Source organism: Pecten maximus, chromosome 11, assembly GCF_902652985.1.
Source record: "Pecten maximus chromosome 11, xPecMax1.1, whole genome shotgun sequence".
Classification (NCBI taxonomy): domain Eukaryota; kingdom Metazoa; phylum Mollusca; class Bivalvia; order Pectinida; family Pectinidae; genus Pecten; species Pecten maximus.
The window spans coordinates 2,873,194-2,890,143 of NC_047025.1; the positions used below are offsets into that span (position 1 = coordinate 2,873,194).

Below are 16,950 nucleotides of genomic sequence, written 5' to 3' on the forward strand. Positions count from 1 at the left end.
TATACTACGTAGTTGATAAAGCGTAAGACATTATATCTCACGTTTGAATGATATTATCTGGAATATTTATGTTAGAAGAAAATATGTTGTGCATGCTGATATTGCTTAATACAGTATTTACACTGTACATTATAAGTGTGTTGCTAACACTGTACATTATAAGTGTGTTGTTTACACTGTACATTATATGTGTGTTGTTTACACTTTACAGTATATGTTTGTTATGTACACTGTTTGTTATATTTGTGTTGTTTACACTGTACATTATAAGTGTGTTGTTTACACTGTACATTATATGTGCTGTTTACACTTGTACATTATAGATGTGTTGTTTACACTGTACATGTTATGTCTTGTTTACACTGTAGTTATATATATACATTTGCTGTCTACAATTTACGATATATTAAAGAGTTTATATTGTATTACACATCATGTATAACTCGCTTACCTCAATATAACTGGACAGCTTTTTCTTATATAAGGGTGATAATCATTTTTGATTTACCAATAGTTAATTTTCCATTTCTAGATAGTAACATTCCCAGTTTATTTGATATTCAATGACGTGTTCTAATTTTTACGACAGATGTCGCCTACTGACGGCACAACTGACAACACATGTTCTAGAAATGCTGGTTGAGAGTCAACATCATAATCTCACCAAGAAATATTGTATGTCCCTGTGTGGCAATAGGTCAGACGTGCTCGATGTTTGTTGATATGCCGGGTGTCGTCGATGAATGAAGCAGAAGATGCTTACTCTTCCGAAACACCTGGTCGTATTCTCTATGTTGCGGTTTAATGTTGGTCTCTCTGTTGTGGTTGTATACATTATATAAGTTGTTGATTTTAATCCTTTCTTGTTTATCTTACGTAAGTATTTATCTTTCGTTTTAAGTTGCCAAAGACGAGGCATAAACATATTTGACATCTCAAGAATATTACCCCAAGGGCTCAGATCCCCAACCTCACATCTGTTCAAAACACTCATCTCATCATTTACCTTCATAGAAAACATCACAGGAAAAGTGTTGGAATGAATAAAAATAAGTAAAAAAGAAGAAAAAAGAGGGGGAAAAGCAATCATTTTCTAACTGTATTTTTCATTTAAGATCAGTAGATTACAAACGATTTAAAGTAGGCATTGTATATGATTTTATTTTTTCATCTTGCTTGTATCAGGTATGTTAATTGGCTCCAAAAATTATGTTATCAGCCAATAACGTAAAAAATGACGTCACCGTACAATGTAACGTCGCTTTTGATTGGCTGATACAACAGCGTAATAATTTCTAAGTGAAAAGAGTCCAGCAATTAAAGTATATGTCCAGAGGAATTGTATACAATATATGAAATAATAAGGATCTATGTTATGGAACTTTAACACATACAAAAAACCGGAGTGCTCTCAGATCATTATTAGTACTAATGATACTCATTCCGATTTTTGTGTTATATCGCCATGTCAAGAGTGAAATATTGACAATTAAAGTCAAGTGTAAATTTGCCGGTTGAGTTATCTTTCAATTATAGGAATTCTTGTTACCCAGTAGAGGGACAAATTCTAAAGTTGTTAGGGCACCTGGCTTGGTGGCCGGTCGTGTATGTTGGATAAGGTTAATTGATAGCAACTAAGGATTGAGGGAAGCAACACTTTATATCATGCCTATTCGGATATGATATTGTTTTAATTATGCATCCCTCATGTAAAGGTATATTGAGAATATCATGTATGTAAACAATCAGTTCCACTACAAGCCTCTGAGATAGGCACACGTCTTTACTGACGTATAATTCAAAATAATACCAGACGATTGGAATTACACTATCCGGGACTGTGGGCGGAACATTCCATGGCATAAACATACATTTAAGTTAATCCTTAATTATTTCAGCGTTTTACCAATAAACTACTGAACACTATTATAGCATCAGCAATTATATTTCATAAATCAAATTAGAGCTTACTGAATCATTATTATATCATTACTGATTTTAGTTCCAGTCCGACTTCTTAAAGCAGGACAATGTTTCCTACTGACTATTATGTTAGATAGTTTTCAGACATAAAAATTATATAAATTATTTCATAAGTCAAGGCAATTAATCTTTATCCGTAAAAACAAATTTTATTAATACATCATGACCACATGTAGAGTTTTAAGGATTTCACTTCCAGTGATATCAAAATGCAGAATTTGTCATATTGTTATAATTTTTACAAGAATCAGTCATCATTGGAAGATAATTGCGATAAAGACTATGATTTTTTTTTTATCTTATAATGCCTTTGGGCTATGCTTATCATATAATATGTGTTATTTCCTATTCCGGTTTCAAATTTATTCTAATTATTCTAACTGGATGAAAACCTATTTAGTTCCTGCATTTGTTGTTGTTGTTCTATCCTCTCCTTGGCAGGATTTCAGTATTGATCAGACGATACTACATGAAGCGAGTTTATGTATTCCCTGAGTGCTCTCCGAGTGTCACCAACCATCTCATAACAGATACCCAGGAGGTTGTGTACTATCCATTTTTTACAACCACCCTGAGCTTCGTCATACTTCACAGCCCGGAGGTAAGTTAATACCGTATCACGTCTCTTGGTGTCGCCGAGTTCGTGGTAACACAGGAAAGACAGAAACACAGCATAGGGGAGTGGAGGGATACACAAAGGATATCTACTAGAAAGTTGTTTAATTTCCTTATGTATTTGTGAAGGGCAGAACTGTAGATTATCAGGTGTGAACATGATATCCGATACACCAACCTCCTTGCATTTCCGTAGTAGAGTAAACCCTCGCCCACAGTAGTGTTGTTCATATCTGTCTAAGCGATGAATCTTTGCATCGGCACTTAAATAAATTTTGAATGACGAAATCATGTTTCCATATATTTCAAAGCTTTACTGTAATTCCCAGTCTGGTAGTAATATGCTGCTAATGTTAACTCTCCTGGACTTGTATACATTGAGGAAAGTGGTGTCAGAAGTTTCTTGGATCTCCTGACAGATGTGTACTTCTCTTTATTTCCACTCGCTGCAATGTGATTTTCGAAAGCCTCCATTCCTGTATAATACACCACCTTCAATGTTATGGTATAACCTATGAATTCATCTATATCTGACTTCGATTCAGACATGAGTGTCAGGGACGCATTACGTACTTCTGGAGAGGAATGAAACGCTGATGCATTACGTAATACCGTCATGTCGCATTCCCCTTCTGATTGTGTTGAAGGAGGTAGAACATATTCCCAGCCTCCAGTCATCACTCCTTCGATAAATTCTCCTATGGATGGTTGTATGAATGTTCCAACTGAAAGACATCCCCATTTCTTATCAGAAAGATCAACTAGAAATCGAAGGAGTTTTTCCTGATTTTCACCGTGAACTTTGCCGATAAACATATTGTTTTTTTTTAATGAAGTAATTCGGACAATATCCCGTCTTCACGCAGGATATCAAAATGTTTAAGGAAAACATGAAACAGAAAAAGGAATGTTTTTCTTGACAAAACGAACCAGGTGTGTTTTCCACTGCGTGGAATATAACAGTTTTTATAATATATGATGATAGGATATCTATATCTCCTACTAACTGTTTCAACATGTCAGATATCTGTTTGAGGAAATACTTGAGAAGTCCGTACACTAAAAACTGTACATAAGTGAGAGAATACATAGGTTTCCTTTCCGCAGTTGTGAACGAAATCCTCCATTGTAGGAATGTGTCAGCAGACGTTTTATCTCATACAGGGACAAGATGACAACTACCTTGTACTATCTGATCTCTCAAAGCTTGATCTGGCCAGTTATGAAGGCGAGGCCTAGTCACCCACTCATCTGCATCTTTGGGCCAACCATAACACCGAAATGATTTCACAAAATCAAAATCAAGATTCAAATTGCTATGCTCATTGCCCAGATTAGAGGCTGGGCCATGCGTTTCCGTGTGTAAATTAAATTGCTTCCTGATCGAATTTTTACCACTCCTTGTATATAATTCACTTGAGATAAAACAAACATCCCCAACTGGAACAATATATTCGGTCAAGTGTTTTTGATACCTTTTACCGAGTTGAACAACTTCCAGGGTTACATAACCTGGTCGACTGTCAGCGTCCCTAATTATCAAAACTGTTTTATTCCTGGTTTCCGTAGGCATACATCTGTCCATTTCTGGACACAAAACTATTGCATCTATCTCAGTATGCATCATATCAGTATCCGAGCCTTGCATTGCCATTCCTTCGGCTCTACTTCCTGTACAAAACAGTTGGATAGGCAGTTTATGTCGATTACTGAAATGTTCCCCTAAAACTGCCATTCTTCTCCTGACGGCCACAAGCTCACGGCTCCCTATAAACCTGTCGAGGACGTGGTACAGAATCCTGGACTTCACTTACTGCTCACCCTGATCTGACATCTTTCTATTTTTCACAGACCCTACAATAAAACATTGAAAGCAAGTTGAAGCGGCCAAATATTATCAAACCATTTGAATTTGAAAAAAATATAAGTATATGAAATAGCAGATTCTGAAAATAACGAAATATTCGGACTCCTTTTTGACTCCTTATAATACCATATCAGGTACATTGTATTGTATCGAATATTTCCCAAAATATCAAATGCTTATAACGTGTGCACGAGCGGTTCAAGTAACGAGACTGTGTTACACTGGATGGCATGCTTAATTTTCCCCTTGTAGAATCTAGAGGAGTTTCTATAAAGTGGTTTTCCTGTCTTATACTTAGACATTAAGGAGACCAAAATGATCTAATGTTACCGTGGTACATATATTAAACCCATTTTAATTAATGAAGAAATTAGATACATATGTAACTAAGAAAATCTGCCCAAATTCTTTAAAAAATTTTTTTATAGTTTTCAACAACACGATCAATACAATAACGATTATCAACCTACCATTATTGATAGACACATTGGCTCTCATGTTATGAAAAATTATTTGTTCAATCATGTCCACATCTAAAATATATAACCGCAACATTGTACATGGGAGTCGTGCTGTCCCTCCTCCATATTACGTTTTTTTCAAATAAAATATGCGTTATTTAAATTTCCTGTTGGACAAAAAGAGTTCAATACAAACTATTATAACTAGGATATTATTTTGTTTTAAACCTAGAGCACTGGAGCAAGAAATCGAGTAAACAACCCGGTTGGAGGTATTATATATGTTACCAGAAAGAAGTAAATGAATCGAGATACAGCCAAGAAAGCGGAGTATCAGAAGACATTCAGATGAAGTGAGGTACCGAAATGGAAAAGCCCATGTTCTACTATATCAGAGGGTTTACAACGTAATGGGGGTATTGGCATATACCAGACTAGATAGCAATATAAGTCGTTAACAGCTGTGAGGTCGGATAACTACCAAACAGCTGAATGGATAAACCTATAGTAATCGAACGACAATGCAAGTCATTGATAGAAAATATTTTACCGTAACATGACTAAAGTTTCATATAGCTATATGCTATTATAGCTGTGTACACCTTACTTTTCCCACTTTGGAAAACAGAGACAATTAATTTTGTATGAATATTGATGTCTGCTCTCGTGTTGTTGTCGATGTACACAGTGTCCCATGTCTTAAATATAAACTGTTTATTCTAACTCATAACCGGAAACAAGAGTACCCGGTGCCCCCATAGTATAGTATACGTTTTTCAATCCCGAACAGCAATGCACGGCTTTAAGTTGTAGGGTTTACCTGGTGACTCATAGAGCGTATCGATACCTGTTGTGTATGTGTGTTAGTGATAGTTCGCTGTTAATCTATGGTCGACACAGCAAACACATCATAACAAAAGCCGTTCTCGGACCTCCAGTGGGTGTTTTTTTTATTATTGTTATGAATAAATTTAACTATAATTAGCCTTTCAAGAATACCCTCTATAATACAAGACAATGACTATCATGTAATTATTGGGGAGCAGGGGTTGGGACCCATAGACCTACCGTATACTGTATATGTGAATTTCAGACATCTTGTTATCTTACATGAATGAGTAAACATATGTCCAAGGGTTGATGTAGAATGTCAGGATATTTTGAAATAAATTTCAGAGTCCTGATGGTGACGTGAAAGTATGTCTTCGTTGAAGGAGATGTCGGTATATTCATGTTGTTCATCACGTTACCAGTCAATATGAGGCGACGATACAGATTTATCTTTTGCACCTCTTGGCCGACTTCGAGTAACAGCTTCGATCGCAGAGAACTAGTAAACATAGCTATTCTCATACAGTGCTATGGTCCACATGTCGATATCGGGTAAATATACCCGTATCTTTACAGTTTATGGCATTCTTCCTTTCAACATATATTACACAAATGCATTGTATGATCCATTTATCATCGAAAACCCTACGAGACTCTGCACTTATCTGTTAAGTTTGTGACTCAATCTTGTCGTTTGGGTTTGAGACCCTTTTACCAGCAGACAGGTAATAAGGTTTTCTGACCGTATAAATACTATAGAGGTATTGCGATCAGTTGTTATGATACATTGACACTTGTCTATTACAACATGACCACCCCCTATTTTGATACAGTTGGTCGTTTATTATTATATATCAGTAGCCTTTGATCATATCATACAATTATGACACTTTGTTTTGATCGATATGATGAGTTATGGAGCCAAGATATGCGAATAATATACAATAAAACAAAACACGTGTTTATGATACATCTTTAATAAACAAAAACGTGGGCGTGACTTATAAAAACACTACACTTCACAAAAGCTAATGTAGAATTTTTATGGAAAATAACCAGTATATATTAAAAACATTGCCTGAATCAGACACCAGAAATAGATTAAGATTAAGTTAAAAAAACATGTTTGATAACTTCTTATGTAATCTCTGGGACATTTATTGCAACAAAAACTGTATTTATTTAAACATCACAAAACCTACAATAAATTAGGCCATAATACTCCCATTTTTGCCACATTAATATATAGAAAATACGAATCAAGTCATCACACTAATTTTCACCACAAATCAGCGATCCAACTACTTAATGAGTAAATCATCACTAATCCAGTTATTCCGCTGCCTGGCAGTCACCACTAATCAAGTTATCACATTACTTAGCACTCATCAATAATCCAGTTATCACATTACTTAGCAGTCACTACTAATCAAGTTATCACATTACTTAGCAGTTACCAATAATCCAGTTATCCCATAACTTAGCACTCACCATTAATCAAGTTATCACATTACTTAGCAGTCACCACTAATCAAGTTATCACATTATTAGCAGTCACCACTAATCCAGTTATCACATTACTTAGCAGTCACCACTAATCCAGTTATCACATTACTTAGCAGTCACTACTAATCAAGTTATCACATTACTTAGCAGTCACTACTAATCAAGTTATCACATCACTTAGCAGTCACCACTAATCAAGTTATCACATTACTTAGCAGTCACTACTAATCAAGTTATCACATTACTTAGCACTCACCATTAATCAAGTTATCACATTACTTAGCAGACACCACTAATCCAGTTATCACATTACTTAGCAGTCACCACTAATCAAGTTATCACATTACTTAGCAGTTACCAATAATCTAGTTATCACATTACTTAGCAGTCACCACTAATCAAGTTATCACATTACTTAGCAGTCACCACTAATCCACTTATCACATTACTTAGCAGTCACCACTAATCCAGTTATCACATTACTTAGCGGTCACTACTAATCAAGTTATCACATTACTTAGCAGTCACAACTAATCAAGTTATCACATTACTTAGCAGTCACCACTTATTCACTTATCACATTACTTAGCCGTCACCACTAATCAAGTTATAACATTACTTAGCAGTCACCATTGATCAAGTTATCACGTTACTTAGCAGTCACCATTAATCAAGTTATCATATAACTTAGCAGTTACCAATAATCCAGTTATCACATTACTTAGCAGTCACTACTAATCAAGTTATCACATTACTTAGCACTCACCATTAATCAAGTTATCACATTACTTAGCAGTCACCACTAATCCAGTTATCACATTACTTAGCAGTCACCACTAATCAAGTTATCACATTACTTAGCAGTCACTACTAATCAAGTTATCACATTACTTAGCAGTCACCACTAATTCACTTATCACATTACTTAGCCGTCACCACTAATCAAGTTATAACATTACTTAGCAGTCACCATTGATCAAGTTATCACGTTACTTAGCAGTCACTACTAATCAAGTTATCATATAACTTAGCAGTTACCAATAATCCAGTTATCACATTACTTAGCAGTCACCACTAATCAAGTTATCACATTACTTAGCAGTCACTACTAATCAAGTTATCACATTACTTAGCACTCACCATTAATCAAGTTATCACATTACTTAGCAGTCACCACTAATCCAGTTATCACATTACTTAGCAGTCACCCCTAATGAAGTTATCACATTACTTAGCAGTTACCAATAATCCAGTTATCACATTACTTAGCAGTCACCACTAATCAAGTTATCACATTACTTAGCAGTCACCACTAATACACTTATCACATTACTTAGCAGTCACCACTAATCCAGTTATCACATTACTTAGCGGTCACTACTAATCAAGTTATCACATTACTTAGCAGTCACCACTAATCAAGTTATCACATTACTTAGCAGTCACTACTAATCAAGTTATCACATTACTTAGCAGTCACCACTAATTCACTTATCACACTACTTAGCCGTCACCACTAATCAAGTTATAACATTACTTAGCAGTCACCATTGATCAAGTTATCACGTTACTTAGCAGTCACCATTAATCAAGTTATCATATAACTTAGCAGTTACCAATAATCCAGTTATCACATTACTTAGCAGTCACCACTAATCAAGTTATCACATTACTTAGCAGTCACTACTAATCAAGTTATCACATTACTTAGCAATCACCACTAATCCAGTTATCCCATAACTTAGCACTCACCATTAATCAAGTTATCACATTACTTAGCAGTCACCACTAATCAAGTTATCACATTATTAGCAGTCACCACTAATCCAGTTATCACATTACTTAGCAGTCACCACTAATCCAGTTATCACATTACTTAGCAGTCACTACTAATCAAGTTATCACATCACTTAGCAGTCACCACTAATCAAGTTATCACATTACTTAGCAGTCACTACTAATCAAGTTATCACATTACTTAGCACTCACCATTAATCAAGTTATCACATTACTTAGCAGACACCACTAATCCAGTTATCACATTACTTAGCACTCACCACTAATCAAGTTATCACATTACTTAGCAGTTACCAATAATCTAGTTATCACATTACTTAGCAGTCACCACTAATCAAGTTATCACATTACTTAGCAGTCACCACTAATCCACTTATCACATTACTTAGCAGTCACCACTAATCCAGTTATCACATTACTTAGCGGTCACTACTAATCAAGTTATCACATTACTTAGCAGTCACAACTAATCAAGTTATCACATTACTTAGCAGTCACTACTAATCAAGTTATCACATTACTTAGCAGTCACCACTAATTCACTTATCACATTACTTAGCCGTCACCACTAATCAAGTTATAACATTACTTAGCAGTCACCATTGATCAAGTTATCACGTTACTTAGCAGTCACCATTAATCAAGTTATCATATAACTTAGCAGTTACCAATAATCCAGTTATCACATTACTTAGCAGTCACCACTAATCAAGTTATCACATTACTTAGCAGTCACTACTAATCAAGTTATCACATTACTTAGCACTCACCATTAATCAAGTTATCACATTACTTAGCAGTCACCACTAATCCAGTTATCACATTACTTAGCAGTCACCACTAATCAAGTTATCACATTACTTAGCAGTCACCACTAATCAAGTTATCACATTACTTAGCAGTCACTACTAATCAAGTTATCACATTACTTAGCAGTCACCACTAATTCACTTATCACATTACTTAGCCGTCACCACTAATCAAGTTATAACATTACTTAGCAGTCACCATTGATCAAGTTATCACGTTACTTAGCAGTCACTACTAATCAAGTTATCATATAACTTAGCAGTTACCAATAATCCAGTTATCACATTACTTAGCAGTCACCACTAATCAAGTTATCACATTACTTAGCAGTCACTACTAATCAAGTTATCACATTACTTAGCACTCACCATTAATCAAGTTATCACATTACTTAGCAGTCACCACTAATCCAGTTATCACATTACTTAGCAGTCACCCCTAATGAAGTTATCACATTACTTAGCAGTTACCAATAGTCCAGTTATCACATTACTTAGCAGTCACCACTAATCAAGTTATCACATTACTTAGCAGTCACCACTAATACACTTATCACATTACTTAGCAGTCACCACTAATCCAGTTATCACATTACTTAGCGGTCACTACTAATCAAGTTATCACATTACTTAGCAGTCACTACTAATCAAGTTATCACATTACTTAGCAGTCACCACTAATTCACTTATCACACTACTTAGCCGTCACCACTAATCAAGTTATAACATTACTTAGCAGTCATCATTGATCAAGTAATCACGTTACTTAGCAGTCACCATTAATCAAGTTATCACATTACTTAGCAGTCACCACTAATACACTTATCACATTACTTAGCAGTCACCACTAATCAAGTTATCATATTATTTAGCCGTCACCACTAATCAAGTTATCACAGTACTTAGCAGTCACCACTAATCAAGTTATCACATTACTTAGCACCATTAATCCAGTTATCACATTACTTAGCACTCACCACTAATCAAGTTATGACATTACTTAGCAGTCACCACTAATCAAGTTATCACATTACTTAGCAGTCACTACTAATCAAGTTATCACATTTCTTAGCAATCACCACTAATCCAGTTATCACATTACTTAGCACTCACCACTAATCAAGTTATCACATTACTTAGCAGTCACCACTAATCAAGTTATCACATTACTTAGCCGTCACCACTAATCCAGTTATCACATTACTTAGCAGTCACCACTAATCAAGTTATCACATTACTTAGCACTCACCATTAATCAAGTTATCATATTACTTAGCAGTCACCACTAATCCAGTTATCACATTTCTTAGCAGTCACCACTAATCAAGTTATCACATTACTTAGCAGTTACCAATAATCAAGTTATCACATTACTTAGCAGTCACCACTAATCCAGTTATCACATTTCTTAGCAGTCACCACTAATCAAGTTATCACATTACTTAGCAGTCACTACTAATCAAGTTATCACATTACTTAGCAGTCACCACTAATTCACTTATCACATTACTTAGCCGTCACCACTAATCAAGTTATAACATTACTTAGCAGTCACCATTGATCAAGTTATCACGTTACTTAGCAGTCACCATTAATCAAGTTATCATATAACTTAGCAGTTACCAATAATCCAGTTATCACATTACTTAGCAGTCACCACTAATCCAGTTATCACATTACTTAGCAGTCACCACTAATCAAGTTATCATATTATTTAGCCGTCACCACTAATCAAGTTATCACAGTACTTAGCAGTCACCACTAATCAAGTTATCACATTACTTAGCACCATTAATCCAGTTATCACATTACTTAGCACTCACCACTAATCAAGTTATGACATTACTTAGCAGTCACCACTAATACACTTATCACATTACTTAGCAGTCACCACTAATCAAGTTATCATATTATTTAGCCGTCACCACTAATCAAGTTATCACAGTACTTAGCAGTCACCACTAATCAAGTTATCACATTACTTAGCACCATTAATCCAGTTATCACATTACTTAGCACTCACCACTAATCAAGTTATGACATTACTTAGCAGTCACCACTAATCAAGTTATCACATTACTTAGCAGTCACTACTAATCAAGTTATCACATTACTTAGCAATCACCACTAATCCAGTTATCACATTACTTAGCACTCACCACTAATCAAGTTATCACATTACTTAGCAGTCACCACTAATCAAGTTATCACATTACTTAGCCGTCACCACTAATCCAGTTATCACATTACTTAGCAGTCACCACTAATCAAGTTATCACATTACTTAGCACTCACCATTAATCAAGTTATCACATTACTTAGCAGTCACCACTAATCCAGTTATCACATTTCTTAGCAGTCACCACTAATCAAGTTATCACATTACTTAGCAGTTACCAATAATCAAGTTATCACATTACTTAGCAGTCACCACTAATCCAGTTATCACATTTCTTAGCAGTCACCACTAATCAAGTTATCACATTACTTAGCAGTCACTACTAATCAAGTTATCACATTACTTAGCAGTCACCACTAATTCACTTATCACATTACTTAGCCGTCACCACTAATCAAGTTATAACATTACTTAGCAGTCACCATTGATCAAGTTATCACGTTACTTAGCAGTCACCATTAATCAAGTTATTATATAACTTAGCAGTTACCAATAATCCAGTTATCACATTACTTAGCAGTCACCACTAATCCAGTTATCACATTACTTAGCAGTCACCACTAATCAAGTTATCATATTATTTAGCCGTCACCACTAATCAAGTTATCACATTACTTAGCAGTCACCACTAATCAAGTTATCACATTACTTAGCACCATTAATCCAGTTATCACATTACTTAGCACTCACCACTAATCAAGTTATGACATTACTTAGCACTCACCACTAATCAAGTTATGACATTACTTAGCAGTCACTACTAATCAAGTTATCACATTACTTAGCAGTCACCATTAATCCAGTTATCACATTACTTAGCACTCACCACTAATCAAGTTATCACATTACTTAGCAGTCACCACTAATCAAGTTATCACATTACTTAGCAGTCACCACTAATCCAGTTATCACATAACTTAGCAGTTACCACTTATCCAGTTATCACAGGTAATTTTATTTACTGGCGTCACTGTTGTTTATTTCTACTACTAATTCTATTCACCACATGTATATATGTCTTGGTATTAATTGTAACCAATAAATATTATTATTTCATTTCATATTGATGTAAGGTGTTCCAGTTATGAAGATTTATATTTGTCTTGGTATGTACATGGGAAAGGAATTAATACAAGCTCTAAGCTTGGTTTCCAATCCCATTAGAATATTGTTTATATGTATTGACTATTTTGATTAATGAATAAATATTGTTTTTAAACTAAATATTCTATTAATCCTTCCAACAGATACCGGCTATTTAGTCCATATACAATTTACATACCACGCTAGCCATACAAAAGCCAATTTCATCAAAAAAATATATAATTTGTAAGAAGGATTACACAACCTACTGTAAATAAAATGATAAAAGTCCTTAATGAAATTTAAAGGAGTTACTTTGTATCATTATATAAGAAAATACAGAAAATAAGGATACATATTAAAGTATTTAGATACTTTGTTTGACTCTTGATTATACTCATGTATATATCGTACGAAATCCAAAAGACATGTAATAAAATATGGTTTAAACTAAATATAATATATATATATATATATATGCCCAAAGCCAACTTCATTCAATAAAACAGGTAAATTAGTAAGTAGCATAGGTAGAATAAAGTAGTAATTTCTAATAAATTCCATTTCAGGAGTTGACGCGACACTGTTCATTGATTGGAGGTGAGGACGCGAAAGTGTTCACTGATGAAGAGCAAGGACACGAAAGTGTTCAATGATGAAGAGCGAGGACGCGAGAGTGTTCAATGATGAAGAGCGAGGACGCGAAAGTGTTCACTGATGAGAGGTGAATACGCGAAAGTGTTCACTGATGAAGAGTGAGGACGCGAAAGTGTTCACTGATGAAGAGCGAGGACGCGAGAGTGTTCAATGATGAAGAGCGAGGACGCGAAAGTGTTCACTGATGGCGGAGACCTTTGCTGGTGAACCACGAGTCGTAGAGAATGCTAACACTGGCATTGAATTAAAGTTGTTCACAACTGCACAAAGATGTTAAAGACTGTTCGTTCTTATTGCAGAAGAGTTTGAAATTTATTCACATCTACACAGCATTCTTAGTTTGTCATACAATGATATGATGATGTCAACCGTTAAACATGCCCGCGGTCTGCTGGAGTCATGATGATTCCGGGCAGGTGCTGATAACAATCATTTCTAAGATACAATTTTGAAGACAATATCTGGCAGGCACATCACACTCGTTATTTGATATGACCGCGCATTAAGGACCGATTTATTTGAGCTTAGACATTAGGTGGTAGTTGTTTGCATTGATGTATCGAGTGACGTCATTGCTTTTATAAGTGATGACGCGTTCATTATTTACTGTGCTGATCCTTCAGTAGATTGGTGAACTCTTTCACCCATTCTATCTGTATCTCTGGTAACTGATCTGGTATCTGATCATTTTGTTGTACGGCGCCCTCTAACGGTGAAGGCATAATTCCACCTAACAGAGGAGGCATTTGGATGAAAGGCATTGTTCTGGCAATATCAGGCACATTGCATTTGTCGTCTGACACTACCAAAACCCCCGGTCCCTTTTTCTCTGAACTCATCTGGACAGCGTGGTTGACATACAGCTGGTCATAGTTATATGCACTGTCATGGGTCATGATAATGATACATGCTATCATTTTCATCATTGAAACCATAGATTCTGTAGTGATCGCATTCCCGAGCACGTCGTCAGTGTTGATGGTATACCGTAATCCCGTACAGTCTTCTAGAATCGTTCCGAGATTTCTTGGAAATTCGCATCTCCATTTTTGAGAACAAGAGTGTAATATTAGTATATCTTTGGTATCCTCGTCTTCGTCAACCTCGGTGTAGTCAGTTTTGTCAAACATGTGATACACTTTAAATGCGCGTCTGAAGCGATTGTACGCTAGTTGTGCGTTATCCGTCGAGTAGGCGTGAAATGCGCCATTGATATACACCTCAAAGATCAAAGACTCAGGAAGTCTCGCAAAAATTGTTGTACACTCCCATGAACTTAGACGTTCAACGCATTCCTCAAACTGGCCACGTTCCGCATAGCATTCCAGCATGTTTTGGTAGTCTTGTGGCTCCATCTTGTCTTTCTCCTTCACGGATAATTTCTTGTAGATATTGATCGAATCTACATGATCTCCCATGCGCATGTGCAGAACTGCCAGTTGTTTTGGCTTCCTATCTCTTTTATCACTCCAAAGTTCCTTGAGTGTCGGATAGGAGTTCCACCCCTCTTTGAACTGCGGATCGTTTGCTACTATTTCCGATTGAAGTTGAACAGCGTGAGAGAGATGACTTTGGGCATCTTTCTTGTGTTTCTGCTTCATGTCTGGAGGTGTCTCTTCAGATTCGCTTAATTCTAAGAGACAAAGTCCAAGCTGTTCATAAACATTTGTCATCAGAGTTTGTGTCGGGAGATATTTCCTCTTGGACACTATTTGTTTGAAGACCTCGACGGCTTTTCCGGTCTGGCCCAACATTCTGTATATGATACCCTTGTCGTACTCAATATTCAGAGGGAATAGTGCAAGCTTTCTTGTTTCACCGAGTAGTTCTATCGCCTCAGCAAGCAATCTGTTTCCAGGGTAAACTTTAACTTTTAACGGTGATTTGATTACCCGACGAAGAGTATCCCTGCTCGTGTGACTATCAGTTGACCTATCTTTGGTACCATTCAAATGAAAATCCGAACTATACGGCCGCCGACCCATTTGCAGGGTCCTATCCCTGCTTTCATGCTGATTCCTTTGTGATCGGTCCCTATCATCGCCGTAAGTTCTGGTTTGATGTCGATACTGTCGTTTTCCACTGACCGACCAGCTACCGGGATTCCTTACCTGTTTGGTCGGATATGTTTGCGAGTTGTCTACTGTATTTTTGTATCTCGGTCTCTCATTTAAATGACTTTCATTTAACTCTCCTCTACCCATTTCTACTTTCCTCTTTAATGTCAGAGCAAGATGATGATACCCCTGGCATGTTGGGTTGATTTCAACTGACTTCCGTAAGTATCTCTCAGAAGCTTCTATATCCCCTTTGTAGCGAGCGAGTTTACCACATATGTTTAACACTAATGGTTCCTCTGGACACCTTGATACAGCTTCTTCATAGCATACTTTATAATCTAACTCCTTTATTTTTTGTGGTACATTCCAATACGAATAGTTTTTCTTAATCTCATAAACAGCTTTTCCAAGTGTGGCATAAGCGTTCGCACTTAAAATGTAGTCGTCTGACTTTGTTGCAACGTTGAACAAAATCTCAGAAACGCGTACCATTTTCTCCTTTTTCTTTTCCAAGTCAAACGTATCATCTGCCTGTGAAATAATACGATGAGTCCGCCTGAGTAAAGTCAAACCCAGGCCAAACTGCCACGCGTATTCTTCGGGATATGTCTCTAAAACCTTCTCGTACAGTTCAACCGCCTTTTGATGGTACCAAGGACCCGACCTTGAATACGCGTACGCAAGATTTGCCTCGGCATAACATTTTCTTTTGTCATAGTTGTTTCGTTTTTCGAATTCTTGAAGTTTTGATAAAATTCCTTCCACGTCAGAAACTTCCCCATTCTCCAGCAAAATTTTAGCTTTGTTTGCGTTGGCTTTGATATTATCAGGATCATTCTGAAGAGATTCATCAACAAGCTGTATGGCATGTTCTTGGTCATCAAGCAGAAAATACAAATATGACAGAAAGTTTGTTATCTGTATATCTTCGTCTTTAGACTTTGCTGTGTTTTCCCGGTCATCCTCTAGTTTTTTTATTGCGGTTTTCACTCGAGCCTTAGGCATACTCCTCAAATCAAGATCAAAGCTCGAGGAAAATTGCTTCAGGTCCTCTTTAAGCTTTTTCTTGTCCAATAAATCAGCCATTATATCCTTGCACATT

General features: G+C 36.1%; 1 protein-coding gene across 1 annotated transcript; it reads right to left on the reverse strand.

Annotated features, from left to right (window-relative positions):
• Window positions 1-13,000: 13,000 nt before the first annotated feature.
• LOC117337470 lies at window positions 13,001-16,950 on the reverse strand. The gene has a single exon (XM_033898465.1). It carries the CDS (start codon window positions 16,947-16,949, stop codon window positions 14,388-14,390), a length of 2,562 nt encoding a protein of 853 aa, XP_033754356.1. The 5' UTR covers window position 16,950; the 3' UTR covers window positions 13,001-14,387.